This window comes from Anopheles arabiensis, chromosome 2, assembly GCF_016920715.1.
Source record: "Anopheles arabiensis isolate DONGOLA chromosome 2, AaraD3, whole genome shotgun sequence".
NCBI classification, from domain to species: Eukaryota; Metazoa; Arthropoda; class Insecta; order Diptera; family Culicidae; genus Anopheles; species Anopheles arabiensis.
In genome coordinates this window covers 30812209-30839128 of record NC_053517.1, presented here as the reverse complement: position 1 = coordinate 30839128, position 26920 = coordinate 30812209, and the positions used below count along the sequence as shown (strand labels likewise).

The window sequence follows — 26920 nt, the reverse complement described above, 5'->3', positions numbered from 1 at the left end:
CACACTAAAGTGTTGTATTATTATATGGTAGTGTATGCATATACTTTTTTTTATTACATCAACGATCAGCATCGATAAAAGGACGATCATCATAGTTCATCCCGACGAATGGACGCGTACATGATGCTTGAGGAAGTGTCCATTCGTTCCGTTCACAACGCATAGCTTCGGGCGAAGCGTATGTGAATGTGTCTGGGTATGGCGAACAAGAAGGTTTTGTAAGGGATACACAATGTCTTTTTACCATCTTCTTCTAATCTTGGCTTCAAATCTTCTTGCTTATGTATTTTGCTTTCCTCTCTATTTCAATTCCCCGTTTAATGGACGACTCCCTCCATATTGTTCGATTGCATTGTGTGAAAAGTTACGCCGTATCTGCTCATTCGTTATCACATTGTGCTCACAGATGTAGGTGTCATGTCAAACGCGGCCCTTCTATTACTCTTCCACCCTTTAGAGTGGATAAATTCGAATCAATCTGCACGATCGTCAATGTAAACCAAACGGCACGATCTCTGCTAGTGTGAGTGTTTTTGTTTGTTTGTTTTAGTTACAACAGGGCCTGGTCCTGTAGCTTACAGTTACTTATCGGTTACATACGGGTTCATTTGCAATTTGTTTAAACACATTAATCGATACTATTTATGACGGTAATTCCGTGAAGCACATGATTGGTTCACGCTCCCCTTTCGCTCCCGTGATGATCCCAAAATGATCTTCCAGAAGAGTTTTCATACAACATGATCATACTACGATTATTATTGGAAGTATTCCATCTCCCTCTCGTAAAGAACGCAATCGGACAGTTTAGGCAATTAAACATTATACTCCGGCCAACACACCGATGATTGCCTTTTTACAAACGTATAGTTCAGGTGTCGACGAACGAATAGGAGGTAACCAATAAGCGCTATGTACAACTGTATAAAACCCGCCCATTACATCGTTCCCGTAAAACTTTGGATAGAAAAGGGGTACAGGATGCGAGAGCGAAAGATAGGGTTACTATGTCCATCCGCCAGCACCTTCTGGCTCAACGATGAGGATATTGCATCAAAAGGAGGGATTCTGTTTCAATCGATGCTCTGGGGAGTGGAACTACGACGGTGTGGGGAGAGAAGTAAATTCCATTATCATACGATAGAGTTGCATTACATATTGCACGAAAAGGTAACTTTTTATGTGTTATGTTAGGTCTATTGACGATTACTCCCTTCGCACAATCTCCAAATTCTCCTAGTAGTCCGCCTTTGTGCGTTTTGCTCTAAATTCCTTCGTGTGGACGTTCTTATTATAAACGTTTGCTTTGTGTTCTAAAGCTCATTTGATGAAACGGAACGGAACCGAACAAACAAACGGAACCCCTTTTTCGTTTGACCATCATTCGGATACCGAATGTGCAGAAACAATTTCCGCGAATTTTTGTGTTCGTGCCTCTCTCGATATTTGTTCTCTTTTCCTACATTGCTCTATCCAAAGGTTTAGTAAGGAAACATATTCCCCCCAACAGAACAGCGACAAAACCTTTTGTAACCATATATGAAAATCGATAAAAATACATTTCTGTTTAGACTGTCTCTACCTTAAAATGATTGACTGGTAACGTATAGAATAATCTTTGTACGCGTACCGTTGCGTAGCAAGTGAATAATTGCTTCTCATTTATCTATGGCAAAGTTGCCTTCAGCCAATCAAGCCGTTGCATGTGCTTGAAGGTGAACATTTATCTCTATTCTATTTCCTTTTTCGTCTTTATCTAAATAGTTTAGGTGATATATTTATGTACGTCGACCATTTCCGGCCCATATTAGCTAGCTTTACGACATCCTTTTCGTTATCCAACCAAGGTAATAATTATACAAAAGTTTAACATACACATGCACTCATTTCGCATGGCACTGTTCATTCTATGGTTGGTTGGATTTTGTAAGTGTAGCGTGTATTGTTCGTTGCAAAAGAAAGCAAAACCTATTGAATTTTGCGCTGCGCTGCATAGTTGAACAAATTGACGAGAAGATTGTTGCGTATGGCTGGCTGGAAATGTATCGGCCTGTAAGAAAAATGTACTGCGTGATATGAAATGGTATTTAGCAGCGTTCAAATCCTTCACTATTTACATCCACTGTACGGTAAATGGTAGCGATTGTTTCATTACTGTTTATGTCGCTCGAAATGCCTGCTAAAGTTAGGTGTGTTAGGTGTGTTACACGTATATGTACATTGCACTTAGTATGATGTCCTGACAGTCTCAACAACCGGGGGGTGGAATTTATGGTTGTCTAGTTGTTGCAACAAATCTTCCATCGGTCCATCTATTTTTCTAACGCATTCGAAATACCTAAATCTAATGTATGTGTGTGATTTCCTTTCATCCTAAGATTTAACGTGTAACGTGTCCGCATTTGTCATAATTGATCCACATCAACAGCACGGTTGAGTACGGAAATGATTCAACGATTGATTGATCTTTGTAAGAGTACCACCTGTATCGCGTTTTTTTGTTGTTGTTCCGACAGACAACCCCGACACCCAACATCTCGGGAAAGCTGACGGGATCAGGTTGCCGCTGTCCACAAGCTCTCCCCGGCTTTACATGGCTGGACACTCTTCCGACTCGTGTTCGGATTCTTCTGGCAGCGTGTACACGCCCGTATTCAAGTTCGACGTCATCATCGAACCGATCCCACTGCTCGCCATGCCCAGCCCGTGCGGTACCGTTTGTTCACCCGGCGCCGGCATCATCATCGGCTGCCCAACACCAACGGGCCCAACGTCCGAGAGGGATGTGGCACGGTCCAGCAGCTCCGACGACAGGCCCGGGCCGGGCCCGTTCGGGGCCATCGTAACGATCGGTATAAGCTCGTGCCCGACCGTATGATGCACCGAGTGACAGTCGTGCTGCAGATGCAACTGGCCCAAGTCTGGCTCTTGGGCGAAGATAACGGACGTCGGTGTTCCTGGATTGGGAAAGGGGAAAGCGAGCGAGCGATTAAATATGATTAGAACCAAAGCGATGTATCAAACAAAGGTATCGTGTCGGTTTGCTGCATGCCAATGTGTGCGTGTTTCTATCAACCTTCAAACGGCAATCGACTCCCATCGTCTCAAACCCAGTGCAAAGATAAGCAGATAATTGAATTACCAATTTCAACAACCGTCTCACACAATCAAGCTGCACACCGCAACAGGGGAAGCGAATCTGGAGACACTACACTATCGTCACCCCTTTTCTAACCGGTTCTTGATTGGTGCTTGATCGAATTAGAATCCATTTTCACTTTTACTCCCTTTCCTTGAGGGTTTTGATAACCGGAGCTTCGATCGGGTAGGTGGGCAACCAGTCCGCCCGGGAAAGATGCGCAGCAAAGCAGTAGTATCGATTGTAATTCAATTACGGATGTTTCACACACCCCTTCCATAGCATTTGATCTATCTGTCAGCACATTTAAGGTGCGTGAACTAGGCTGGAAACAACGCCGCGTCTTTGCTTTTTGCTGCCACTCTTTACTTTAAAGTGTGCTAATTTATATTGCTTATTGAAATGAGCGGCTAGCTAAAACACTCACCCACCCCTGGCAACTTACCGGTGATCAAGGTTTCCTCGGTGGGATTCCGCTGGTACAGGTTCGTGTTCTTCTCGTACCGTCAGGAGGCGAGAAACCGGCGATGCTCGTTGTGGCTCTTGATCTCCTTCTGCATCTCGACCATGTGCCGCAACCGGTGCAGTATCTCGTCGTGCAGCACGTTAAAGCACATCGCCGTCAGTGCCATCCCGGCCATGATGTAGCCCGAGCAGAACCAGGTGGTCGCGGTCGACTCCCGGCGTGTGCCGGGGGCCAGCGTCCCGAACCCGATCGTCGACAGGGCCATAAAGCAGAAGTACACCCCGTCGGACAGCGGTAACGATTCCAGCCGGAACAGCGTGAGCGCACCGACCACAATGTAGATGGACATCATGGCCACGCACAGCAGTATCGGGGCCAGTATGCTGAGCCCGTGCATCGAGGCGCGCGACTCACTGTCGCTGCTGCCAGCGGTCGAGTCGTGGTCCGGGGTGGTAGCGGACGTCACTGCCGCCGCCGCCGCCGCCGTTCCCAGCATGGTCAGCTGCTTCTCGGGCGAGTTGACACTGTTCTGCAGCGAGCCCGACCGCACGTAGTACGGCTCCTGGCCGGACAGAGCGAGATGCTGCTGCTGCTGCTGCTGTTGCTGCAGCTCCATCTGCTGGCGCTTTCGCTTCATGCGCTTTTCCTTCTCCTCCATGCGCTTCTCGTCGTAGCAGCAGTAGCCACAGTTGGAGCACAGACAGCAGCAAAGAACTCTGCAAAAGGGTGAAGCGTTACCCCAAAATAGGTATCATTAACACTGCCCACCGCATGCCACCAAAGGGCAAACAAACTCACCTGGAAAACACTCCACGGGCCACTTTCGCCAGCATCCCGCCAGTGCTGGAAAGGTACACCAGGGTCAGCGGTATCCCCAGCACGGCGTACGCGAGTGTTATCATCCGTCCGAGCACGGTCCGTGGTGCCACGCTACCATACCCTGTAACGCAGAGAGAGAGAGAGAGAGAGAGAGAGAGAGCGAGTGAGAGAGTGGGCAAAAAAGGAATACAAGAAAAGAGGGGAATCATCATGCACCAGTCATAAACCATTAGTCTTCCGAAGGACCGGGCCTTTTGAAATACATCATCCTACAATCGGATACTCGCGCCTAATGGAAAACGGCAGCCACCGTTTCGCGCACACGTTGATGGGCAAAGATACTCTCCGCCAAAAAACGTGACCAAGCGTAAAGACACGTGGCGGCGGGCCGTGCTTCGCTTGAGTTCGAGGACTCAATGCTCAACCTTCCCATCCCTCCAGACCAAGGTATCAAACGCGGTCAGTGGGCAGGGGAGCGGGCTCATAAATGCAGCGCCAGTACAATATTTTGGCGAAATGGAATCGTAAAGCTAAAAACGTAAGGGATCAATGGATTGCAGCGCCCGGCCAATTCGGTGGAGCCTGGCTCCCTGGCTTTAAGCCGTTTCGGTGCAGGCCGTCAGGACCGAACATTAAATCTGGCACTAACGTTGGGCCCATCCCGTGTTTAGTCCATGTTCGCGTCCATTGCGTGAAAGTACGGCAGAGAAAGGCGGCGTGCAGAGCGGGAAGGATGGAACGGACACGTCTGACCTCGTGCTTGATGGTGCTAAGGTAAAAGGCGCACAGCGGAGAAGGAATCACGGATGCCGTCCACCCAGCCCCAGCACCCTTTTTCAATCGAGCGGTACCTTCGGTTCTTCGCTAATTGCTTTTATCACTTTACTCAATGTGCCGTAAATGGCCATTAATCGCCACGCAAGGGAGGGTGAAGGAGGTGGTAGAGAGGCAGTAGCAGCGGGAAGAACGACTACACCGGTAGTTGTAACCTTTTCGCGCACCCACACACACGCGGAAATCGCAGAAAACACTTACCGCCCCCGGCAAGCGTTCGTGCGAAAGTTTTAACGACTTTCCCTTTTTTCCTCTTCTTCTTCCTCTTCTTCTTCTCCCAGCCTGTTCTGTTATAAAGTCGCTCTCTGTTATGCGCTCAAAAATGGTTAAGTAAATTGTTTTACCGACGATGACAAACGTTGACACCTCGGGTCTCACCGCACCGTATTGAGGGTTTCTACCTCGTCTTCTCCCTCTACCACTACCGTCCCCCAGACTTACCGATCGTCGTCAAAATGGTAAGCGAGTACAGGAAGGCACGGGCAAAGGTCCAGTTGTTGTCCGGCCCGTGGCCCGCCAGCTCATGGCCAGCGGCGCCGGGTGCGCCCGCTTGCTGCATGTTGTTGATCTGTGTCATCTCCTCGAGCAGCCGGTTGACAAACTGCTCCTGGAACCGTGCTATCTCCATCGATGCCAACCTGTGCCGAAAAGAGACGAGCGAACCGTGTGTGTGTGTGTCAGCCGAGTATCCTGAAACCTCCTTCCCATCTGTCTCCTTACCGTGTCCAGTTTTCCCGATACAGAATGTTCAGCGACACGGTAATGTCCCAGATGTTTTCCACCGTCTTCTGGCGCGCCTCGACCGCTTCCAGCAGTATCAGCTGCGGAAAGGTCAGGTTGGCCGTATCGTGCCGTCCATGATGATTGTTGTTGTTGTTGTTGTTGTTCACTGGCAGCTGCTTCTGGTGCCGGTTGGTCGATGCGAGCGTGCGCTGCTGCATCTGCGAAGCGCCTCCTTCGATGGCCAGGAAGATGAACGAACCTACGAGAACCAAAACCAGCGTCCGTGAGCCTCTTTTTATTCCCAACGCGCCATCGTTGCCCCCCCCCCCCTTCGTCGTCGCCCTTACCTAGCAAGGTGTACGCGAGCAGCAACGTGCAGACGCCGATGTTGGTCAGCAGGGCGGCCCAGAAGGTGGAGCTGCCCCGGCCGGCGCAGCAGGTGCAGCACCGCGCCTTCGCCGTCCCGTCCTTGCTGTGGATCGTGGTGCTGTGCTTGGTCATCGTCGTGTGCGTTCCGCCCTTGAGCACGGTGGCCGTCTCGCTGGTACAGTGGACCGCCTTGACGCCCTTCAGCGTGGCGGACTTCATCAGCGGCGCGTACGTGTCGTAACGGTAGTGATCGTGACCGTCCTTTTCGTGCATCGCGGCTATGCTCATCGTTAAAGCATCCCGGGCCGGCACAACGGAGGCAGGGTAGGAGAATGGATATGATGGCACACTAGATTGAACGACAGCGCTCCGCGGTTATCGGTTCTTATCCCCTTTTTCGCAACACACACACACACAAACCCTGGTTAAACAAAGTATCTTCTTGCCATTGCACTTTAGGTTAGGTCACTTCCTTGCTGTTCCCTGATAAACAGTCCGAAAAACAGCAAAACGCACACTAGTAAACGATGGACCAGCTCACCGCGGATGTAAGCATTTGTGTTTAGTGCAGAGCGATGGGGATTGCTTGCTGTGAAATGTCAACTTTAATCAAATCCTTGGCAGCACCAAACGCGCTCCTTTCCACTTTCACGTACACACTCACACACACACACACACACACGTACTCAGTCGCTCTATGTAGCCTAACTTGATGATTGTTTCATTCGCGTTCAAAACTTTCTTCCCCTTTTTCACTTCCCCTTCCTGCACCAACCGGACCGAAAATCAACATCATCCGCTTCCGCTGCTGCTCGCTGTTGTCAAATTATTTTTCTTTTCCACCCTGCGCACCGTCAGCGCCCCTCAACCGAAGCACACAAACATAATTCAAGTTTGCACCGTGTTTTTTTCCTTCTTCTTCTTCCTGGAAGCGGTAAGTGAAAAGAGGAAAAAGTGTGTTAGACAGAGTGAGAGTGAGAAAGAGAGGGGGGGAGGCAAAAACGAGAGAGCGAACGAGAGGGAGAGCGAAAAAAACGGTCCCCCGTCAGAACACAAAATTAATCACATCGCAAATCGGTGGATGGAGTAGACAGATGATGGAGGGGCACATCACGGGAAAGGAGAGAGATTTGGAACTGTTTTCCTTCGCTTGGCCGTGTGTGGTCGATGCGCCAGATTAGTGTGTGTTTGTGTGTGTGTATGTGTCCGACACATCTGCTCTCCCCTTCCCGTGGCTCCATTTTCTTTTTCTTTTTTGGATAATTCTTGTTATTGCTCCCCTTACTGTCCCGTTTTCCTGCCACTAGGATGCAATGAAAATCGCTCAAATACACACACACACACACTGGCGATGAATACACATTCCAGCTACGAGGCGATGTGGTGTGTCCGAGGATATTCGCTCCTGTTTCAATGCCGTGTCAATCTGTCACCCACTCCAACTTTGGGGAGTTTTGGAACGCCACTGCTGTCATCATCCCATTTTTTTTTAACAAGGATTAACAAATCAAAGTGTATCACACTCATTACCGTCCCCTCTTGCCCACGGTTGCACCCGCTAAAGGGTAGGCTAAATTACTTCACCAACTACCACCCGTTGGTCGGACTGCCGAACTGAACTGTATCGAGTATAAGTAGGCGGCCCGCTTTCGAATGGCTCCATATTAAGCAGGTCGATATGAGTACAATAACCAAATCCCCCGCTACACTATAACAACGCGAATTGCTAGTGCTAGACCCCCCCCCCACACACACACACACACACATTCGCCGCGACCCTCTTTCGATTCGCGTACAATTTTTCCGTAGGGCAAGTGTCACCTTCGTGCTTCCACTGCTTCCTTGTGTGCCGAAACAACCGACCGCGTGACGCCCAACCGCCCCCTGCAGGTTTTCCCAACCTGTGAAGTACCTGTTTGCCGCGGCAGAAACCATTCACTGGGAGGCGGGGGGGGGGCTGCAGTGTTCCTGCGGGGTTATTTTTCCACTCCCATTGCACACACTTTCACACCACCTGCCCAGTGCTATGCCACACACACACACACACACAAACGTAGGACGTTCTTAATAAATGCCAATCAGCAGTTCGAGGACGGGCACACGGAGCACGGGATGCCTATCATTAGGGCAGGGTAAATTTCTTAATAAACCATAAACCCCCCGCCAACCCTCCCCCCCGAATCGCTCCGTCTCACGCCCGTGTGCTCGCGGACCACTTCGTCTCGACTTACTGACGAGAAGATTTATTTATTTTCCTTCGTCCTTAGCATTCCACTTCAACCACTGGTACAGACACACGCACACACACACACACACACACCGTCACACAGACACGAACATCGCTTCCCACTCACGGGACGACGCGCCTCACACTTGCCGAGCTGAAACACAGCTCTTGGGCAATAACAAAGCACAAATTGGTGGTTCGCTTTCTGCCAGACCAGGTTCCAGTGCCAGCAGGACAAAACAAGCTCTCGAGCGAAGGGGCGAACACCAACCTAAAGAAAAAAAAGAACGCCCTCCTACACCGCAACGCCCGACACCATGACAGGTGGCTCTCGCGTCGAGGAGGTGGCCTCTTTACTCATCACCGTACTCTGAACTGGAATGGTGGTATATCCGTGTGTCACTTGACCGAGCCCCTCACCGTGCCGTACCGTTTGTTTGGCCAAGCACTCTCTGACCCAGGAGGATCAGCCTTTTTTTTTTTTTGTTCTTCTGCCCTTCAATTTACAAATCCCGCCCGCCCGTACCGAAGATGCTGTGCTGGAATCTGTGACACCACTGACGGGCTCTACCCTGCCGACTACCGTTCGGCAACGTTCACGGCACGGTGCCGGACCACCCTGTGGGGATAGTGCGCCTGCTCCACAAGGTTACAATACAATGCGTGAAGAAGCGGAGCGTTCCGAAGAGAGAGAGGGAAAGAGAGAGAAAAAGAGAGTGAGAGAGAGAGAGAGAGACCAAACATCCACCTGACCTGACCGGAAGAAAAAGGAAGGCAAACCAAGCGCGACTGATACACCGTCGTTTGCTTGGATGTTGTATTTATCAAGGAATTTGCTCTCCCGAGCGTACCGCTAATCCTTTACGGGTGTCGTGCTTCGGCAGCTTTATGGTTTGTGTTTTGGATTTAATGTGAATTCTTCTCGATTGCATTTTTATTACTGTCGCAAGGAGTTGGTGTCGGTACAGCTCCAAAACAACTTCCGTTCTACTGCGGCAAAACACTCCCCCGGCTGGACAGAGGAAGTATGACTCTAAACGCACACGAATGTAGGTTTAAAATTGCACAATTTCATTTTCAAATTCCTCTGCCTGTTTTTGGTTTATTGCTGGCAACTTTTTTTTCTTTCTTTAATTTGCATCAGTGAAAATGTAAGAAAATAATAAAGAGAGAGAAAAAAACAAAGCAAATCACCACCGTTCCCTAGCACAACCACAGTTACGTAGGCTCAACACGTGATTGTACATGAAATACCAGGCTTCTCCATCTACTTTCGGACTGTTACTTTATTCCAATAAAAGGTTATGAAATACGCATCCTCTCTCCAAAAAAGACAATTATTCAAACGGTTTTAGAACTGTGTAAATATACAACAATTAATTGCTTTAAAATATTCCAAAATTCCCTCTTGAATAAATAAATCAAAAAATAATAATAATCTTAAATTATTTTTAGGTTCTACCAATATGTAGAAAAGTAAAAGCAATAAATTCATTTCAATCATTTTTATTTAGTTTACTTTAAAGTTTATTAATCTTTGTTATTTTTAATACGCACAACACAAATAGGAACAACAAACAGCTAACGAGAGTTTGCAAATAAATCAATCACTTGATTAGCACTTGACTGCCAATCGCCGTTATCAGCGCCTATATCTTGCGGTACAAAGTAACGTCTGCATAAAAAAGAGGCAAATCTATACACACCACTCGTGTGCTGCAACAAGATTAGTGAGCTGTATGAGCGCTTCACCACAAACACAGCGTACCGTAAACGTGCGGTGTACTGGTTTATTCTATTGCCACCAACACCGTCGCAAACACACACACACACACAGACCACCACCACCATCGCTGCATTCATTGCACTGATGCACGCGCGACCGCACCACCGCTCGATGCATCCGCGAATACACTATTTTTGCAAACCCTAAACTAACCGCACATCATCATTCGTACGCGCGTGTGTGTGTGTGTGTGCACCGTACGAATGTGAGCGTGCGGGTTTGTGGATTGCTAGACCAACGCTCGGCCGTCGTTACCGCGACAACGACGAGCCGAACAGTAGTGTTGCAACGGTTGCACTGATCCGATCACTTTACACACATTTTTATCCGCCGCAGAATGATCAAAACAGGACTGGGATCGCTAGTACCGAGGATCCTGCGGCAACAGGTAAAATAAAGAAAAAAGCCAAAGCGAACCAGCTTTCTCAATCGAACTGTGCAATTGATTCAACGCTCCTGCACTGTGCTTTCTTCCAGACGGCAGTGGTCCCTGGCACGCTAGTGTCGGTGAAAAATTATGCAACCGAGGCAACGTTCGAGACAAAGGTAAGAGCGGTGCCCGCGCCGTGCGGAGTCGGGAATTTGTTGACCTTGAGCGCGGTTTTTTGTGCGCCAACCGTGTCTCATCATTATCGAACACTTTCCGCATCGTACTTTTTTCACCACCCGCTAAGTACGCTAAGTTCGCTGATTAACGCTCCTCCTCTTTGCAGCCCTTCAAACTGCACAACCTGAAGGAAGGGCCCCCGACCACCGGCAAGGTGACGAAAGATGAAGCGGTCAAGTACTATCGGCAGATGCAAACGATCCGGCGGCTGGAAACGTCGGCCGGCAACCTGTACAAGGAGAAGCTGGTGCGCGGGTTCTGCCATCTGTACTCGGGGCAGGAGGCGTGCGCCGTCGGCATGAAGGGTGCGATGCGCCCCCAGGACAACATCATCTCCGCCTACCGGGTGCACGGCTGGACGTACCTGATGGGCGTCTCGCCGCAGGGCGTGCTGTGCGAGTTGGCCGGCAAGCAGGGTGGCTGTGCGCGGGGCAAGGGCGGTTCGATGCACATGTACGCGCCGAACTTTTACGGCGGCAACGGGATCGTGGGGGCCCAGGTCCCGCTCGGTGCCGGTGTTGCGCTGGCCTGCAAGTACAAGGGAAACGAGGGCGTCTGTCTGGCGCTGTACGGTGACGGTGCGGCCAACCAGGGCCAGATCTTCGAGGCGTACAACATGGCCCATCTGTGGAAGCTGCCGTGCATCTTTGTGTGCGAAAACAATGGCTACGGTGAGGAGCTCGTTGTGTTTTCAGGCAGTGATGGTCCGTGACATCCGTAACTGATCTGATTTGCCGTTATTCTAACCTCGCGCAGGTATGGGAACGAGTGCCGAGCGTGGTTCTTGCAACGTAAACTACTATCAACGCGGCGACGTGCTGCCGGGCATCTGGGTGGACGGTATGGATGTGGTTGCGGTCCGGCTGGCCACCGAGTTTGCCATCAACCATGTGCTGAACGTGGGTCCGGTTGTGATGGAGGTGTATACTTACCGGTAAGCGGTGGAAGGGAAACGTAACCCTACACAGCACTCGATATAATTACTGTTTGTCGCTGCAGCTACTCCGGCCACTCCATGTCCGATCCGGGCACGAGCTATCGTACGCGCGAGGAGGTACAAGAGGTGCGCCAGACGCGTGATCCCATCTCTTCGTTTAAGGATAAGATTCTCGCCGCCGGTTTAGTGACGGCAGATGAGTTAAAGGTATTTTAGCACGGCCGCGCCCAGTTTTACTGGCGTACTTCCTTTCTCACTCTACTTTCACGTTGCTTCACAGGCCATGGACAATCAGATTAAGAAGGAGGTGGACGAGGCGACCAAGCAAGCTAAGGCAGATGCCGAAATTGGCCTGCCGGAACTTTCAACCGACGTGTACAGCCAAAACCAGGAGGGACCAATCCGCGGTTGTAATCCCGGGTCGTGGCTTAAGCACGGCACACTGAACCGTGCCGTTAACCTGTAATGCGCCTGCAGCGCCTTACACCATTCATCAAGTGACCTTTGACGTGGAAAACCAACCAAATACAGATTAGTCTTACACTTTTACTTTCGGGCTACGCCTCAAGCACTGCACTGGCACCGAACTGTGTAGAGTATTTAGTTCAATTTTATTCAACAGATCGAAATAGGTAGGTATTGAGCAGCGCAGAGTTAGTCGCTGTCGCTATCCCGGTACGAATCCTCAAACTCATCCTGTCCCTCGTCGAAGTCGACGATGGTAAAGACGAACGCGTGGCAACCGAAGCGAATCAGTGCACCGTGGTACAGGATGGCACTGCCCTCCCAGCCGCACGCACGTGTTGGAATTCGTCGTTCCGGTGAGCACTTGCACAGCGGCAGGGATCGATCGGCCATACTATCGAATGGGAAATGAATACACAGACAAGAATGCTTGTTAGAAACAATCGTCATCGTTTGAAGCAACCCTTGACTTACCAAGCAGAGGCGTAAGCCTCTTCCGCTTTCCTTTGTTCCCTTGTTTTGCGAGATTTTTCGAGTATGCTCTGCACATCCTGTTTAAGCTGATTCCGCGGATCACATTTTGCCGCTGCACTGTGCTCCTGTCCCGCGTTGATTGCTGCTTTCTTACCGTCCGTCACGGTGTCCGCCGCGTTGCCATATTGACTGTAAGCCGGATCGTACTCCGTTCCCGAGTGATCGCTGAAATCGCAAGCGTACAGATGCCCATTCACCTCCGTCCCGAACTCGGAGTAGTTGATGAGCTCAAACATTTGCGTGACCTGAAGGGAAACAAATAACGCAACTTACTAACATGAAGGTCACAGGCTCGGCTGCACCATTATACCTCATCGTAGAAGATGATTGCATGGCGGCTGGATGTGCAGCAACAGTCACCATATTTGGCGAGCGTTACATCGTTCCCCGGTCCGGAACCGATCGTAAAGGAGCGGTAAGACATGCAGATCGCATCGGATGCGTCCACTTTTTCGAAGCAAAAGTATCCCTCCTGGTCCAGATTGATCCAGGTCAGTGCGGCCCGCACCCGTATTTGCTGGTGTTGCGCCTGGTTCACTATGCGGGTCGTCAGCTCGGTCAGGGCGTCCTTCTTCGAGGAGGTAGTTACGGTTGCATCCGACACATCTTGCATGGCGAGAGGTTTAAAAGAGTTTCCATTGCTTGACCCATTATTGGGTCTTTGCTTTTGCTTTCTCAATTCCGACTGCAGCTTTGCGTTCAGCGCACTACCGTTGGCCGCCGTAAACTCGCGCGCTATTCGCTCGATATCTTCCTTCGTCAGCAGCTCGCTGGGGAGTGGCATCTTCTTGAGATCGTCCTCACTCTGGCACAGCTGTGCGATTGCTTCCTCATGTGTGGTACCGTTGGATGTGGAACTAACCAGCAGATCGGGATGTTCCGCTATGAGTTGTTGCATGCGCTGCACTGCCAGTAGTTTAATCAACGCCGGCCCCAGATTATCCAGCTCTCGCATTGCTGTAAGTGAAAGTGATGGGGTTATAATTATTTGCTTATATTATTGTTTTAACAAAACCACGCGAATGCAAACCAACAAACAAAAACTCTACGATTAAAATAAAGAACATAAAAGGCAAAGTAAATCTAATTGCTCATTACATCGCTACTATCCTTTCATCCCGCGTTTTTCTAGTGAAATAATATTACGAATAAAATAGTGTATTATTTATAATAATATAACTTCCATAATAATAAAAATATAATGAATATTATTAATTAAATTATTAGAAAATCCTATAGAATAAGTCTATCAAGAATACAGCATGAATAATGCTAACCATAACAAAATAATACTGAATAATAAACCCGTTTCGCCTTACCATGTTCATTTTGATAACATGATTCAGTAATGTTTATCGTATTATTTGCTGCGTTCGAGCTTGAGCTTGGCGCAACAGAACTATTAGCTGCATCCACTGTACCACCATCAACATTGCTGCTACCATTTTCAACGACCGAATCAATTTCCATTTTAACATCCTCGCTCCCGCCATTACATCCTGCAGCTTTTCCGTCGTCCGTTTTCTGCTTAGTTTCCTCTGCACATTCATCACCACTTCCATCTTCGTCCGTGTTCTGCTTTTCAAAGCCCATCCGTTCGTCCGCTTCCTCGATCGCTTGCAGCTCGCGTTCCACTATCTGTAGCAGCGTCTCGTCATCGTACCGAACGGGCTGTGCATCCTGGAAATGCATGGAAGGGTTCACCTGTCGCGATCGCAGGAACGTCGTAAGCGACGGCAGCAGCGGTGCACGATGCTGGTAGTGATACTCGATCGACGGTGGTACAATGATTTTAGTCCGCTGGCGAAACTTTTGCTTCAACCGAAATGGAGGATTTTTGCGGTGCACTTTGCGCAGGAATTCGGTTTTAACCGTGTCGTGTTCGATATCGTTGCTGAACCGATTCCACAACCGTATGCGCTCGGTTAGCGAAACAGAGGTTACCAGTTTGGAGTCCTACAGAGAACGAAACAGAAATGCTAATTAATATCTGCCTCTCACTTCAGAATCACCTATTTTCATTAAATCAATTTAAATCTACATGAAGCAGCGATACTTACCACATACTGTTCCACGTGGTTCGGGCACATCCACATCGTCGTGGGCATTGCCGTAAGCGGCGGATCAAGACAGTCCTGGTGGAACACTAGCTCACAGTAATCGCAAGCGATCAGTGGCGCCTTTCGGCAAGACTGCCCACAGCTGTGGCACGTTCTTGCGGGCAGCGGCACCAATCCCTGACTATCGAGCTCGTGCATCTTTTTCGGTTTGTTCCGCTTACCCATCCCATCTACCTTTTCCGCCCCCGGAAATGGAATGCACATTTCCATTTCGAAAGGTAGCTCAAATTGCTTCGGATTGAGTATCCGAGCCGCTTCTATGAGCTGATCGAATGGCGAGTTAGTGGTTTTACTACACTCGTCCCACTTTTTCTCCGCGCGCGATTCGATCTGCTCCAGGTCAGCGGCCAGCGAAGCAGCTGAACTCATCGCAATCGCCTCCGACGGGGGCGTTGTTGGTTCGCTGCAGCCTGCTAGCGAATCGTTATTGTCACCATCGTGCGAATGCTTACCGCCGGAGCTGCTGGAGGTGAAGCTTTTGTGGGACAGGCTGCGATCGCGCACCCGTAGCTTTCCGCCCGTGCCCCACGCGTCACTAACGTTCATCGCCGATTTGCATTTGCACGTATGGCACACCCACTGCCCGTACGGTATTTCCTCCTCCGAGAGTGGTGGATCGTGACACCCCAGGTGGAAGGAGGATGGACATCGGTCGCAGCAGAGCAGTGCGCCGCCCTCCTTGCACGAATCGCACGTATCGTTATTGTGTCCCCGTCCTGGCTTCCTGTAGTACGGATGGTTGTTCCGCTTTTGCTGGTTGCGTCCGAGCGAATCCATCGATTCCGGTGGCTTAATGAGGGCCTGGATGAGCTGCAAGTAGGGACGGCGAAAAAGCGCCACATTATAACACACCGTTCCGTGCCGTTTCGTTCAGCAGCCCACTGGCCAGCGGAAATTATGAATGAGCACTTGGCACGACCACTTACCGGCATTAGGCCACCGGTGGCCATCATGTCGTCCGGTTGAGCACGCTGCTTGCCTATTTTGGCGTTCATTTTTGTGCGATTGGTGTCGGGTCCAGCAACTGGAAGGATGCTCAGATAAAAGCCACTCTCCGCACAAGCACAAGCAGCACCACTTTGTTTGTGAAGCGCTGACAGATTGCAATGTGTCTGTTTACCTCGGCATGTACGCGGTGCCTAGTGGGTGGACACATTGACCGGTTTGTTTGGTTCGAAATTCCCCGAAAAGGTCACTATTTCAAACCAGACTTTTCAGAGATTTTTTTTCATTTTCATAAATTAAGTTGTGTTCCAATATACGACGAAATGAGGAAAAAACGACATTTCCTCTTTAAAAAAAATAACAAAACCCACCTTCGACCAACTACTCTAACGACCTCGGCTGTCAGAGCCAAAGTTGACACAACGCAACAAAAAAACGCTCTGTTTCGGTCGTTGCGTGTGTGCGTGTGTGTTGGAAAGGAATCATAATTGTGACAAAATCTTATGATGTGATTTCTGTCTTGTCGTGTTTTGTGTTTCCTGCTCGTAAAATCCGTTTTTCTTGTGTTTCCTTTCGTTTTCGCCGCAGTCCGGTGCAGCCTGTGCTACCCGCTATCCGACCGCGTATCTCGCCTTCCGGATGCTATGTTTTCCGCTGCGTTGGGTTGTTGCTGATCGATAGAAAACACCGATTAGCGCTGTGCGAGCCACAACAGGAAAGGGAAGGGAACGACGAGCGCAGCGAGTGTGTCCCAGCATTTCAGGGAGGCGAAGTGTCTGGCCCCAAGTGTGTGTGTGTGTGTGTGTGTGTGTGCGTGTGTGTAGCCAAATCCCAACGAAGCAAGTGATCCGATAATGGCCCGGGAGTATGATCATTTGTTTAAATTGCTTATTATTGGCGACAGCGGTAAGTGAGGGGCTTGGTGGGGTCGCAGTTTCGGGTAGTGAGGAGTCTGCGGCAAGCGGGAGTGCTGGGCAGGAGGAAGGGCGCCTAGGCATCGATGGGCGAATGTTGTCAGATGATGTGTTGCCGCTAAACACCCCCTCGGGCGGACTGTGCGTCTTCTTGCGAACGAGTGGCGAGTGTTCATTGTCTTCTTCAACCATCGTAAACAAAGAAAGCAACCGTCCGGACGTGCGTGAGCCAAGGGTTTAGCTTCATTATTCGCGGTTGCGCTGCTGTGTGTCTTCTAGATCGAGGAAGACACATTTCGAACCCCCCAAGTTCCAAGTGGCCCGCCTTTCTGTCCAGGGCGGTGACTAACCGAGTCGCCAATTGTATTGTGCGTACGATCGTAAAACGGGGCCGCTATATCAATGCTCCCTTATCAGCAGTGGTTGGGAGAAATATTTATTTTTATGCTGCCGCTACTGCTTTTATGCTTCTGCAAATTTGTTTTTCTCATTTGCTAGTCCACTCTCGGTGGCTAAATCTAAATCTAACGCTGGCCGTTCGGTCATCATCTCGATTGATAAGCTACCCAGAACTGATAAAAAGTTGTGAAAAAGTGCCCCATTAGGATAAGCACAGCACAGTTTGTCGAGTTGAGACCGTACATGGGAACACAGGCCCCGGTTTGCCTTACATTCTTTCCCAGCATCCCATTTCGCTCATCCCATTGATACTAACCCGGACCGGCCTACTTATAATTAATTTCGCAAACAATGGCCCTTTTTGATTGCTCCAGGCGTCGGCAAGTCCTCGCTGCTGATTCGTTTCTCGGACAACACATTCTCCGGAAGCTACATTACGACCATCGGCGTGGACTTCAAGATACGCACAGTGGTGATCAATGGTGAGCGGGTGAAGCTGCAAATCTGGGACACGGCCGGGCAGGAACGGTTTAGGACGATCACCAACACGTAAGATCACCAGTGCACGATCACTGACGCAAAGAACGTGCTAAATGGAGCGTTGAATGATGAGAACTTTTTTTTCCTCCCCCTGTCTTGTCCCTTATCATACGCATGGTTTGCAGCTACTATCGCGGAACACACGGCGTCATCGTGGTGTATGACGTGACCAATGGCGAATCGTTCGGTAACGTGAAGCGCTGGCTGCAGGAGATCGAATCGAACTGCGATATAGTAAACAAAGTACTAGGTAAGAAAACGGGTCAAACCCAAATCAAGAACGCCGCTTCGCACGCACTGTACTCGATTTTTTGCATTTCAGTTGGCAACAAAAATGACGATCCAACGCGCAAGGTAGTTACCACGGAGGATGCGGAGCGTTTCGCCAACCAGATGGAGATCAAGCTGTTTGAAACATCCGCCAAAGATAATCTAAACGTGGAGGAGATGTTCCTCGCCATCACCGAGCAGGTCCTGAGGCACAAGAAGCAGACGCAAAAGCAGCAACAGTCGGAAACGAACAACGATACGGTACAGCTCAAAAAGGGTACGCACAAAAAGAAGAACAAGTGTTGCTAATGGTCGTGGAGGGTGCAGGGGTGAGTGGGTAGCCTTTATGTTGGCACGTTCCGTGCCGTGGGGGTATGCTTCCGTGAGTGTTAGCTGTAGCCACGGATGGGTGTTTTGTGTTTCTGTAACATATTTACTGCATCTACTGCCTCAAACATAACTGCAACTGGTCGGGCGAACGGCGGACGGCAACATGCATCGTACAAGTGCGTACATAGGAGTAGAGAACAAATAGCACAGCAAATTCCGAAATTTTATCGCACACACTATTACGGTGCGCAAATAAGGTGAAAGGCCACCGCTGATCGGTGGCACGATTGCGTATGATATTGGCCTCGATAGTATTGAACGAAGAGACTGGACAAGCTGTACGGTAGATGCGCGCTTGATGAATGCATTGGCCTTCGAAGAAGAAGCTCTAATCTAGGACGACCCAAAGCGCCGACCACTATTCCACAATGCGGCCACAATCCTGACGCCGGTTATGTGTGGGTTCTTTTTGTTTGCCGATGCCGATTTGTTTGTCACTCACCGAACATCTCTGTCTCCCAAGCTCCACGAATCCTACCCAACAAAACCAACAAACATGCTGTCGTGAATTCCGAAACCCATGAAGCAACAACACTTCTCACCGTTCTTTCCAGCAAACCCTCCCCCTCGTAAGCGTAAGCGTGTAACAGTAATAATAATAATTATTATTATGATAATTGTAAAATGCTTCATTATGATTTTCTTGGTTTAAATCGTATATTTAACACATACACAAAAACCAGCGCCGAACCGGTCACAACGGATAGACACGAAAAATCAAAGCTTATCGAAAAACATTGTATAAAAAAAGTGGAAACTAAACGAAATGGTAAACAAAACTGTATCGATTTTCATTTAATGGTATTCATTTACAAACATAACTTTAACAAACACGAACCGAAACTGCGCGCCTTCTACAACGGATCACATCGCTCGAATGGACTGCCGGTGGAACCTTCGGGACAGTAGCAAACCGGAACGTGATGTTTGGTCTAACGGGCAAAATGGGCAAAACAAACAAACAAGCGAAATCAACGGTGCTGCCATTCTATACGTACATTAATGACGCGGTTAATCCGCCTGGAGAACATTCATTCTTACCGAGCATGCCGCATTGGTACCGCAGCTGTAAATACACGGATCGACACATTTTCCTTTGCGGCAGCCCTGGAACTCGGTACAGTCACCGTCGCTCACGCACTCTGGCCGTACGCATTCTTTGAACGGATCGCCCAAGTATCCGAACGGGCAGGAGCATACCGGAATCCCGGCAGAGTTTAACCGGCACGAGGCCTCTATTCCGCACGGATTATCGGGACATTGAGCTGTGAGCATTGGGGAGAAACGAAGGACGGTTGGCAATATGAGAATGGGTTAAATTTCTTCTTCTCACCATGTGGTGTGTTACTCACCATCGCTGTGACTAATAATCGCCAGAACGATACCAAACACTGCCAATTTAAACTGCGATCAGAAACGATAGGGGAAAAAAAGGAAACAAAACAAACAAACATGAATGTTTATACATATTGATTTGGATTGCTTTGAGTCGGGAACGGGTTGAACCGATTCGTCACAAACAATTGAAACGTAAACTGTTTTATCTTTCATCAGTAGCAGACAATCAGAATCATTAGAACCTTTTACGATTTTTTTTACGAGATTGTTTAAAGTTTTATGTCTTATTCACTGCATACTGCTTAACTCATATCACCACCAGCTGATTTTTCTCCCAAAACTAGATTATTATTGGGCGTAGCGTAATTGTAAACTTTTCTATGCGTTTTGTACCGAAACATATAACGTACCATGGCTATGATATTTCACTTAGCACAACCGATTTTTCAAACTTATTATTTCGGATCCTTCCTAACCGCGCTGTGGATTGTGCGAGCTACGCCAGTGTACTGGTTACGAGGCACTGGATGCAACAGCTATATCAAATCTAGCCCAGCATCATGCATCCCAGGTGAATCGTTTTCTCACGGAACTATGTGCCTGCATCAATGGCAATTGTTTTGTGGAGCGTGCGTAAAATGAAACAGATTGACTAATTGATGCAAACTACGGGAGGCACGAAACCACCACACGAACCTTCAAACGCTCGGACACCTGTGCCCACCGGCGGTAGGATTCGTTGACCTGTGGTGTGCTGGTCATAGAAATGTGGTTTAAAGTACATTGCTGTTAAAATTTTGAACATGCCACACTGCCTGCCCTCCTGCGATGTACGATTTGCGCACAATGTTCACGGGTATTTCACGGAGCACGTGGGCTGATGCGCAAGCGTCGCCTTTGCGCAGAGCGAACCGCATTACTGCTAACAACGCGATAAAGATCAAAAGGCAGCGCAAACGTCAAGGCACGCATATCGGTGGGATGAATAATTGGGAATTTACCCTCCGCTCAGTATCGGATGTGTGCATCATGGGAAAGCATTGTGTTTCTGGTTCCTTGCAACTACAGCCATTGCTAGATCGGAAATAATACACATTTGTAAATTGAGTATTGAAGCTAGGGACATTCTTTTTTTTTTCGTGGAAAATTATGTTTTATTTCATTTTAATTTTGTCATATTTTGAATGATTTCAGTGTATTATTTATTTTTCTTTTTTTTATAAAACCACCATAGTCATAACCATAGTCGATTTTCTGGTAGTAGTAGTCGAAATGTAAAGAATAATCGCACGTTTATGTTACCCATTATCGTTCGCTCATCGTGTTGTTGCCCCACATTTTAAGGGGGAGCATTCGGTCGCTCGTGTCGGTGGCAGTTAAAACTATTCACAAAAAGTTATCGGCTACGAAGGGTGAAGGAGGGGAGCTGGTGAGATATGATGGTTCAATAAGTTAAAGATGAAGCATTCGAACGTCTCTGTCGATTCGTTCGCTATAGCGACTAGCTTGAGGTGTTCCGGACCCATGCCCGGGTGGCAGCGACAAACACAAACACTCAATTGCCGTGCAATGCAAAAGGAAGGAGGACGACAGTGGGGTTAGGGAACTGCATTTCGTTTCTTGTTATATCGAGCCACTGGGTAGTTGCGGGCCGTACGGCACGATACCAGCGCATCGCCCTGTGTGCCCGCCGGACAGGTACAGACGGCAAGATGGCGCTTCGCTTGGCACTGAGCACCTGGAAAAATGGGGACCAAAAAAAAAAACAACGGTTTAGAACCGTGTGGCAAACACACATCCATTCCGCAAGCGGGTAAACGTACCAACTCCGCACTGTCCACTGCAAGGATCGACACACTGGTACGCGATGCAAGCCTTATGATCAGCACATTCTGCATCACTTTGGCATTCGCCCTGTACGCAAAAAGTGGGGGGTGGAAAAAAACTCGTCACCTTCTCGTCGACCACAAATCTTTATAATTACTGGTAACTTACTCTCACACAGCTGCTCAGTGCATTGCCAGTGTAGCCAGGCGGGCAGGTGCACACGGGCCGTTCCTGGTTGCTGCGGTCATACCCGGGCGTACAGACCGCATTCGTGCCGCACGGGTTCGGGCTGCACAGGTCTTCCTTCGTAAACGGCCGACAGCTGATGAACGGATCGCCGGTCATGTCGCGCGGGCAGCTGCACACCGGCGTCAGGCCGCGCAGATTGCAGTCCGCATTGACACCGCACGCCCCTTCGCACGGGTTTTTGCAGATGCCGTAGATGCAGGCCGGCCGACCGGCGGGACAGTCGCGATCGCCGAAACACTCCGGCCGGCACTCGGTGAACGGGCTGCCAATGTACCCCTTCGGGCATTCGCAAACGGCCCGATGGTTCGTTACCCGGGCACAGGTCGCACCCTTGCCGCACTGGTTGCACCCATTGGCGCACTTGAACTGGCTGCAGTACTGGTTGGAGCTACACTCCCCGTCCGATTCGCACTCGTGCCGGCAGCCAGACAGTGGAGAACCCTATTGAGCAGGGGTGGAGAGGATGATCGTGGGGAATTAAAGCATTTAGCCGGGGCAAATAAAAGTCAGAAGGATGTACATACAATATAGCCCGGCAAACAGGAACACGTCGGTACACCATTGACTACGTTACATTGAGTGTTGGATCCGCAAGGGCTCGGACGGCACAGCTCCTCTACAAAATAGAGAAAGAATTAAAAATCCTACTTCGTTCTTCTCTCCGTGCACAGTCAAGCCGGGCAGCAGGCAAAATTACATCGAGTCAAATTTTACTACCATCCCATACAAGGCATAATTGCTCGCAACTCGTTGAAAAGCAATAATTACAGACATAATTTACAAGCACGCATATTCACATACACAGGTACTGCTACCATATCCCCACGAGGTCCATATTTGGGCGCGACAACCTTCGGACCAGTATGTCGATTGGTTGTTAAGAAAAAAAAGTGCTTCCTCCACCCGTGTATTCAAACGGTTTCTTACATCAAACATCGGCCTCACCGTTTAGATGCGTAGGATTTTGGCGACCAGCAAATTATTCAGATTTTTCTATACAATATGCCATTGTGTTGCGTTGTGATGGCTTGCGTACATTTCGATCGTTTGATTGTTCCGGGAGTATCGCCCACGTGAATGAGATGCCATTTTTTGTTATAAAGTGGCAATAATAAGCGCAAAGAAGCGTGATTCCGAACATCCGAACGAAGTTGCTTTCTACCTACACAGGCGAAGCTAATAAAACCCTAAACAAACACCAAATCTTTGTATGTTTGAACTTTAAAAAAGGAGGATCACACATCGAGTTGGCTGTGCCGCTACGGTTTCTCTGGTCAAGCACGGTTCCCCTCATTTCCATCAAGACGATCAAGACGCCGGAGACCGGAACCGCCACAATCACCGCGTTGCTCGGTGAGCTGGATAGCTTCATCGTGTTGCAGCCTACACTAAGATGTGTTGAGTAAGTGTTGCCGTTGCCGCCTCCAGCTGCAAAACTGTTTGTTTGTTTGTGTACTGTGGAATTCATTTCAGCGTACGCGCGATAATCGAAATCACACCAACATTGGGTACGTCGGTTCAAAGTCAAGGTAAGCCAGTTCTACAGATGGCGTACTACACGCCACACGCCGGGGCAGCGAAACCACCCGGATGGACGCACGCGCCCCGCAGTGCGTAGGTGTGGCAGTGGCTGAGAACAAAACACTAACCCCCCCCTTGCTACTACACGATCGTGCCGCGCTAATGTAGATCATCACGCAGGCCCTAGTTAGTCTGCGATCGGATCGGTACCATCTCTTCCGGGCAATGGAAGGGGGAGCACTATTTGGAGTGTGGGTTTGTTTGTGCATCGGGATCGCTTACTTACCCGGGTCCTGCAAACGGCAGCTACTGAACGGATCTCCTGTACGGCCCCGGGGACAGCTGCACACGGGCACGTGATTGCGCACCTACAGCAAAAAGAGATCATCGAGCAGAACGCGGTGAGCTGAGTGCATTGCTCCATTTGCGGTGCAAACGATTGGCACCGATTGGCTTACCTCACAGTTGGCATTGACGCCGCACACGCCCGCACACGGATTGACGCAGTTCCCGTTACGGCAGGCCTGATCGCCACGGCATTCCGAATGGTCGAGGCACTCGGCCCGCCGACACTGGACGAGCGGATTGCCGCTGTAGCCGGCAGGGCAGGAACAGACCGGACGGCCGCCGGCCGTTTCCTGGCACGTGGCGCCTACCCCGCACGGATTGCGCGAACATCCTTGCCCTATAAGGAGACACGTGCGGTGGAAGTAGAGAAAGACGGGTGGGCTGTCAGCGTGGTTATGCAATCGAGGTTAATATGGAAATATGGGTATATGCTCGAGTACTATTACTACTGCAACTACTGCTACTGCGTACTACTACCACTACTGCTACACACTACAACTACGACAACTACTTTTACAGAAACTGAACTTCCAAAAGGAGATGGCAAGAGTATTAATTTTAGTGATCAAAATTAGTGTGAATCAGATTAGTTTATCTCATCTGTAGTATATCGTTTGTTTCAGGAGTTATTGATGATTAGAAAGTGATGTAGAAATTGGTTTAAATCAAAGACACAAATATGGCCACATCGAGCTAAAAGCTGTTGAGCCCTATTATTGAGCTTTCCGTTGAATTTGAATTTGACTGACATGCATGGGGAGTTTGGTGTGCGTCACTTTGTCATGGTGTACTACGATTCGCTGTGTCAGTGAGACAATAGGTGCGATGTGTGATCAGAGCAGGAGCGCACCAATAGTGTCAGTTGCGTAACGGTTGCGCTAGAAAGGTAACACTTGCGGCGGGGACAGTTTGTGGGAGGCGCGTCCTAGATTCGAATTGTGTCGAACTGCTGTGTCCTATTAGTTTTAATCCAATCCGCTCTGAGAGTGCATTTGAAAAGCAAGCATATTTTGCACAGGGTGTGAAGATTAGGGCATGTAAATTAAGTGAGAAAGTGAGTGGGGAGGGAAAATAAAACTATTCCAATGCCTTCCGTCGCAGTTCCGTCATCGTAGGCAATGCGGCGATTTCCGGCTGACACCACCGTCCCGGAGGTGGACTGATACTGTCTGGTCGTGATACCCTGCGCGTTCGTGTAGTACACGACCTCGGGCTGAGGGTTCGGAGCCGTGTACGTGTAGTAGGAGTAGACGGGAGAGGTGGCCGTAGACGGATCGACTTTCGTGCGCGTTATCGTGACGATTTCGTCGCCCGCCCGATAAACGGTCCGTTGCGTACCTACGGCGGCGAGCCAAACGTTTCCGAACACCAGCAGCGCCAGCAGCCACCGGACCCGGGCAGGACTCGCCAACGGCTGTACCGGATGCTGCAATCAAACCGGAAAAGACCGCAAACACATTAAAATGGTGGTGTTTATTCTGTTGCTGTTTAGTTCACATATCGCAAAACGTGTGCACCTAATGTTCACTAAATGTTTTAATTTCACTGTTCGGATTGCTTCAAAATTTCGAGCCAAAGGACACAGCAAGCGCTCACATAAGCGTGGGATTGGATTGTTTATTCTCGAAAACACGGGGGCTTAGTGCACCCAATTACTGAAGTGCTACGTGAACATGCTCCATTTTTAATTAACTATCGCACCCGCTCAGTAACGTACCATGTTTGTCAACGTTCTTCACAAATTACACAATAACCGACAACAACTGCGATTGTTTTTCCAACCCCGAGCTGCCCCTTTCCTAGGTGTTTGCACACACAATTGCACAATTCGTAACACCACGTCAAGGTTTTCGGTGCACAACACACTTTCGCGGACGCGGACTCTAGCCCGTTGTTCGGAGCCGATCGGTTCGATAATCCGATTGTCATCCAACTGATCGAGTACCACCGACGCTGGAGGTATATATAAAAACTCGCCCACCCCGCCCCCCGCTGCATTACAACAACAACAACAACGGTAAATGGTCATCGCTTGTTTCGCGCCCGTCGCAGCGATCTTGGAGGATCCGTCCCCAGCATCCGTCTCCTCGGCCCCCACTCGGGCGTAAACCGCTTGCAAATCCAAACACCCAAAGCCAAAAACAATTAAACGACACCAATACAACTACCACCTCACCGGTAGGTTGAACGGACTACACACCCCCTCCCCACAGAATCCAAACCATGTGTGCTTGTGCAGGTAGGACGGGGAGTTTCATGTTCAACCCCCGCAGTTATGGGACCAAACCGGTGATGGCGCTTCGCTTGAAGACACCCGGGAGACGTTGGCTCGGTCCGCGTGTGCGCCTTTGCGTTCTAACGTAGGTTCGCCGATTTTGCCAAACGTGTTCCGTGTCAACCTTGGTCGAGGTTAAGCTGCATTACGACGACTCGTCGGCTACTCGCGGATCGATCTGTTCCTTTTGCGGAAAGACCAAGATCAGCGCTTTAGGAACAACCCCTGGTAGAGACACTTCCGGAACTTGGCGGGAGTGGCAGAGAGGTTCCATTAGGAAGTTGTATCCAACATGGTGGAGGCAAGGGAAGAATATCAAATAAACAACAAAAGCTAACGCTGTAGTGCAAATAATACATACTAGTGGTGGGAGCTCGGGATTGGACCTACGCGGTTCCGATTCCGTGTTCGGAGTCAATTCCGGAGCCGATTCCGATGCTGGAATCAATTCCGATTCCGGTACTAATTCCGGAGTAGACTCAGGAGCCAATTCCTATGTTGAATGCGGAATAGAGTCCGGAATCCAAATCGGCTACGTAATTGGGAATCGCAATTTGCACTGGTAATGGAATCAGAATTGACTCCAGAATTGGAAATAGCTCCGGAAGAGAATCAATCTGTGCCTGTGTTGTGACCCGACCTGCCGAACTTGCGATCGCCGTTATTGCAGTCACTCACCGCTGACAGTCCTGCCAGCGTGTTGATGTGTTAGTGAGAGCGGTTCGGCAGGATAGGGCAATGATCGCTCGCCAGGCCAATGAACGGGAGCGATGGTGCCGAACACGTTGGTTGTAACGCGGCACTTACAAGAACGTCCTCGGTGCAAGCAGTCAGATTTTTAATAATACATTTATGTTAATTTATAAAGTTTTAATACG

The 26920-nt window shown here is 49.4% G+C and overlaps 6 protein-coding genes across 9 annotated transcripts; 2 read left to right on the top strand and 4 right to left on the bottom strand.

The window, feature by feature from the left end:
- Positions 1 to 1151: 1151 nt before the first annotated feature.
- On the bottom strand, positions 1152 to 9190 carry LOC120897681 (TWiK family of potassium channels protein 7). 3 transcript variants are annotated; one of them, XM_040302708.1, is made up of 7 exons: positions 9104 to 9190; positions 6329 to 7275; positions 5979 to 6240; positions 5700 to 5896; positions 4404 to 4545; positions 3585 to 4321; positions 1152 to 2957 (listed from the first exon to the last, which is right to left on the bottom strand). In XM_040302708.1, exons 2-6 carry the CDS (start codon positions 6636 to 6638, stop codon positions 3646 to 3648), a joined length of 1587 nt encoding a protein of 528 aa, XP_040158642.1. In that variant the 5' UTR covers positions 6639 to 7275; positions 9104 to 9190; the 3' UTR covers positions 1152 to 2957; positions 3585 to 3645. The 3 variants fall into 3 exon arrangements, with proteins under 3 accessions (XP_040158642.1, XP_040158644.1, XP_040158645.1); XM_040302710.1 differs by having other exon boundaries at positions 9008 to 9105; XM_040302711.1 differs by lacking the exon at positions 9104 to 9190 and adding an exon at positions 8582 to 8834.
- Positions 9191 to 10615: 1425 nt separating this feature from the next.
- LOC120897683 (pyruvate dehydrogenase E1 component subunit alpha, mitochondrial-like) lies at positions 10616 to 12456 on the top strand. The gene is made up of 6 exons (XM_040302714.1): positions 10616 to 10751; positions 10841 to 10909; positions 11077 to 11641; positions 11727 to 11904; positions 11970 to 12114; positions 12188 to 12456. The coding sequence occupies exons 1-6, from the start codon at positions 10701 to 10703 to the stop codon at positions 12371 to 12373; spliced, it is 1194 nt and encodes a 397-aa protein (XP_040158648.1). The 5' UTR covers positions 10616 to 10700; the 3' UTR covers positions 12374 to 12456.
- A 43-nt stretch (positions 12457 to 12499) lies between these two features.
- Positions 12500 to 16135, bottom strand: LOC120897680 (PHD finger protein 12). The gene is made up of 6 exons (XM_040302707.1): positions 15953 to 16135; positions 14967 to 15836; positions 14226 to 14862; positions 13217 to 13863; positions 12847 to 13151; positions 12500 to 12766 (listed from the first exon to the last, which is right to left on the bottom strand). The coding sequence occupies exons 1-6, from the start codon at positions 16019 to 16021 to the stop codon at positions 12562 to 12564; spliced, it is 2733 nt and encodes a 910-aa protein (XP_040158641.1). The 5' UTR covers positions 16022 to 16135; the 3' UTR covers positions 12500 to 12561.
- Positions 16136 to 16410: 275 nt separating this feature from the next.
- On the top strand, positions 16411 to 19263 carry LOC120897684 (ras-related protein Rab-35). Its single transcript, XM_040302715.1, has 4 exons — positions 16411 to 16877; positions 17659 to 17833; positions 17950 to 18074; positions 18147 to 19263. The coding sequence occupies exons 1-4, from the start codon at positions 16826 to 16828 to the stop codon at positions 18401 to 18403; spliced, it is 609 nt and encodes a 202-aa protein (XP_040158649.1). The 5' UTR covers positions 16411 to 16825; the 3' UTR covers positions 18404 to 19263.
- Positions 19252 to 20368, bottom strand: LOC120897685 (delta-like protein A). Its single transcript, XM_040302716.1, has 4 exons — positions 20233 to 20368; positions 19837 to 19888; positions 19526 to 19749; positions 19252 to 19416 (listed from the first exon to the last, which is right to left on the bottom strand). Exons 1-4 carry the CDS (start codon positions 20233 to 20235, stop codon positions 19339 to 19341), a joined length of 357 nt encoding a protein of 118 aa, XP_040158650.1. The 5' UTR covers positions 20236 to 20368; the 3' UTR covers positions 19252 to 19338.
- Positions 20369 to 20990: 622 nt separating this feature from the next.
- Positions 20991 to 25714, bottom strand: LOC120897682 (neurogenic locus notch homolog protein 1-like). 2 transcript variants are annotated; one of them, XM_040302712.1, is made up of 8 exons: positions 25485 to 25714; positions 24857 to 25193; positions 23878 to 24104; positions 23706 to 23787; positions 22423 to 22514; positions 21818 to 22339; positions 21646 to 21736; positions 20991 to 21560 (listed from the first exon to the last, which is right to left on the bottom strand). In XM_040302712.1, the coding sequence occupies exons 1-8, from the start codon at positions 25485 to 25487 to the stop codon at positions 21421 to 21423; spliced, it is 1494 nt and encodes a 497-aa protein (XP_040158646.1). In that variant the 5' UTR covers positions 25488 to 25714; the 3' UTR covers positions 20991 to 21420. The 2 variants fall into 2 exon arrangements, with proteins under 2 accessions (XP_040158646.1, XP_040158647.1); XM_040302713.1 differs by having other exon boundaries at positions 25106 to 25193.
- Positions 25715 to 26920: the final 1206 nt, after the last annotated feature.

Coding starts and splice junctions, on each gene's coding strand:
- LOC120897681 (XM_040302708.1), bottom strand. CDS start 6,638: ATGAGCATAGCCGCGATGCACGAAAAGGACGGTCACGATCACTACCGT. Junction 6,241..6,328: donor GCTCGCGTACACCTTGCTAG/GTAAGGGCGACG, acceptor TGGTTCTCGTAG/GTTCGTTCATCTTCCTGGCC. Junction 5,897..5,978: donor TATCGGGAAAACTGGACACG/GTAAGGAGACAG, acceptor TTTTCGGCACAG/GTTGGCATCGATGGAGATAG.
- LOC120897683 (XM_040302714.1), top strand. CDS start 10,701: ATGATCAAAACAGGACTGGGATCGCTAGTACCGAGGATCCTGCGGCAA. Junction 11,642..11,726: donor GTGCGAAAACAATGGCTACG/GTGAGGAGCTCG, acceptor AACCTCGCGCAG/GTATGGGAACGAGTGCCGAG. Junction 12,115..12,187: donor TGACGGCAGATGAGTTAAAG/GTATTTTAGCAC, acceptor GTTGCTTCACAG/GCCATGGACAATCAGATTAA.
- LOC120897680 (XM_040302707.1), bottom strand. CDS start 16,021: ATGAACGCCAAAATAGGCAAGCAGCGTGCTCAACCGGACGACATGATG. Junction 15,837..15,952: donor CCACCGGTGGCCTAATGCCG/GTAAGTGGTCGT, acceptor CCCTACTTGCAG/CTCATCCAGGCCCTCATTAA. Junction 12,767..12,846: donor GAGGCTTACGCCTCTGCTTG/GTAAGTCAAGGG, acceptor CCCATTCGATAG/TATGGCCGATCGATCCCTGC.
- LOC120897684 (XM_040302715.1), top strand. CDS start 16,826: ATGGCCCGGGAGTATGATCATTTGTTTAAATTGCTTATTATTGGCGAC. Junction 16,878..17,658: donor GCTTATTATTGGCGACAGCG/GTAAGTGAGGGG, acceptor TGATTGCTCCAG/GCGTCGGCAAGTCCTCGCTG. Junction 17,834..17,949: donor TTTAGGACGATCACCAACAC/GTAAGATCACCA, acceptor CATGGTTTGCAG/CTACTATCGCGGAACACACG.
- LOC120897685 (XM_040302716.1), bottom strand. Junction 19,750..19,836: donor GATTATTAGTCACAGCGATG/GTGAGTAACACA, acceptor CAATGCTCACAG/CTCAATGTCCCGATAATCCG. Junction 19,417..19,525: donor GTACCAATGCGGCATGCTCG/GTAAGAATGAAT, acceptor TTTGCCCGTTAG/ACCAAACATCACGTTCCGGT.
- LOC120897682 (XM_040302712.1), bottom strand. Junction 22,340..22,422: donor CCTGTTTGCCGGGCTATATT/GTATGTACATCC, acceptor CCTGCTCAATAG/GGTTCTCCACTGTCTGGCTG. Junction 21,737..21,817: donor CACTGAGCAGCTGTGTGAGA/GTAAGTTACCAG, acceptor TTTTGCGTACAG/GGCGAATGCCAAAGTGATGC.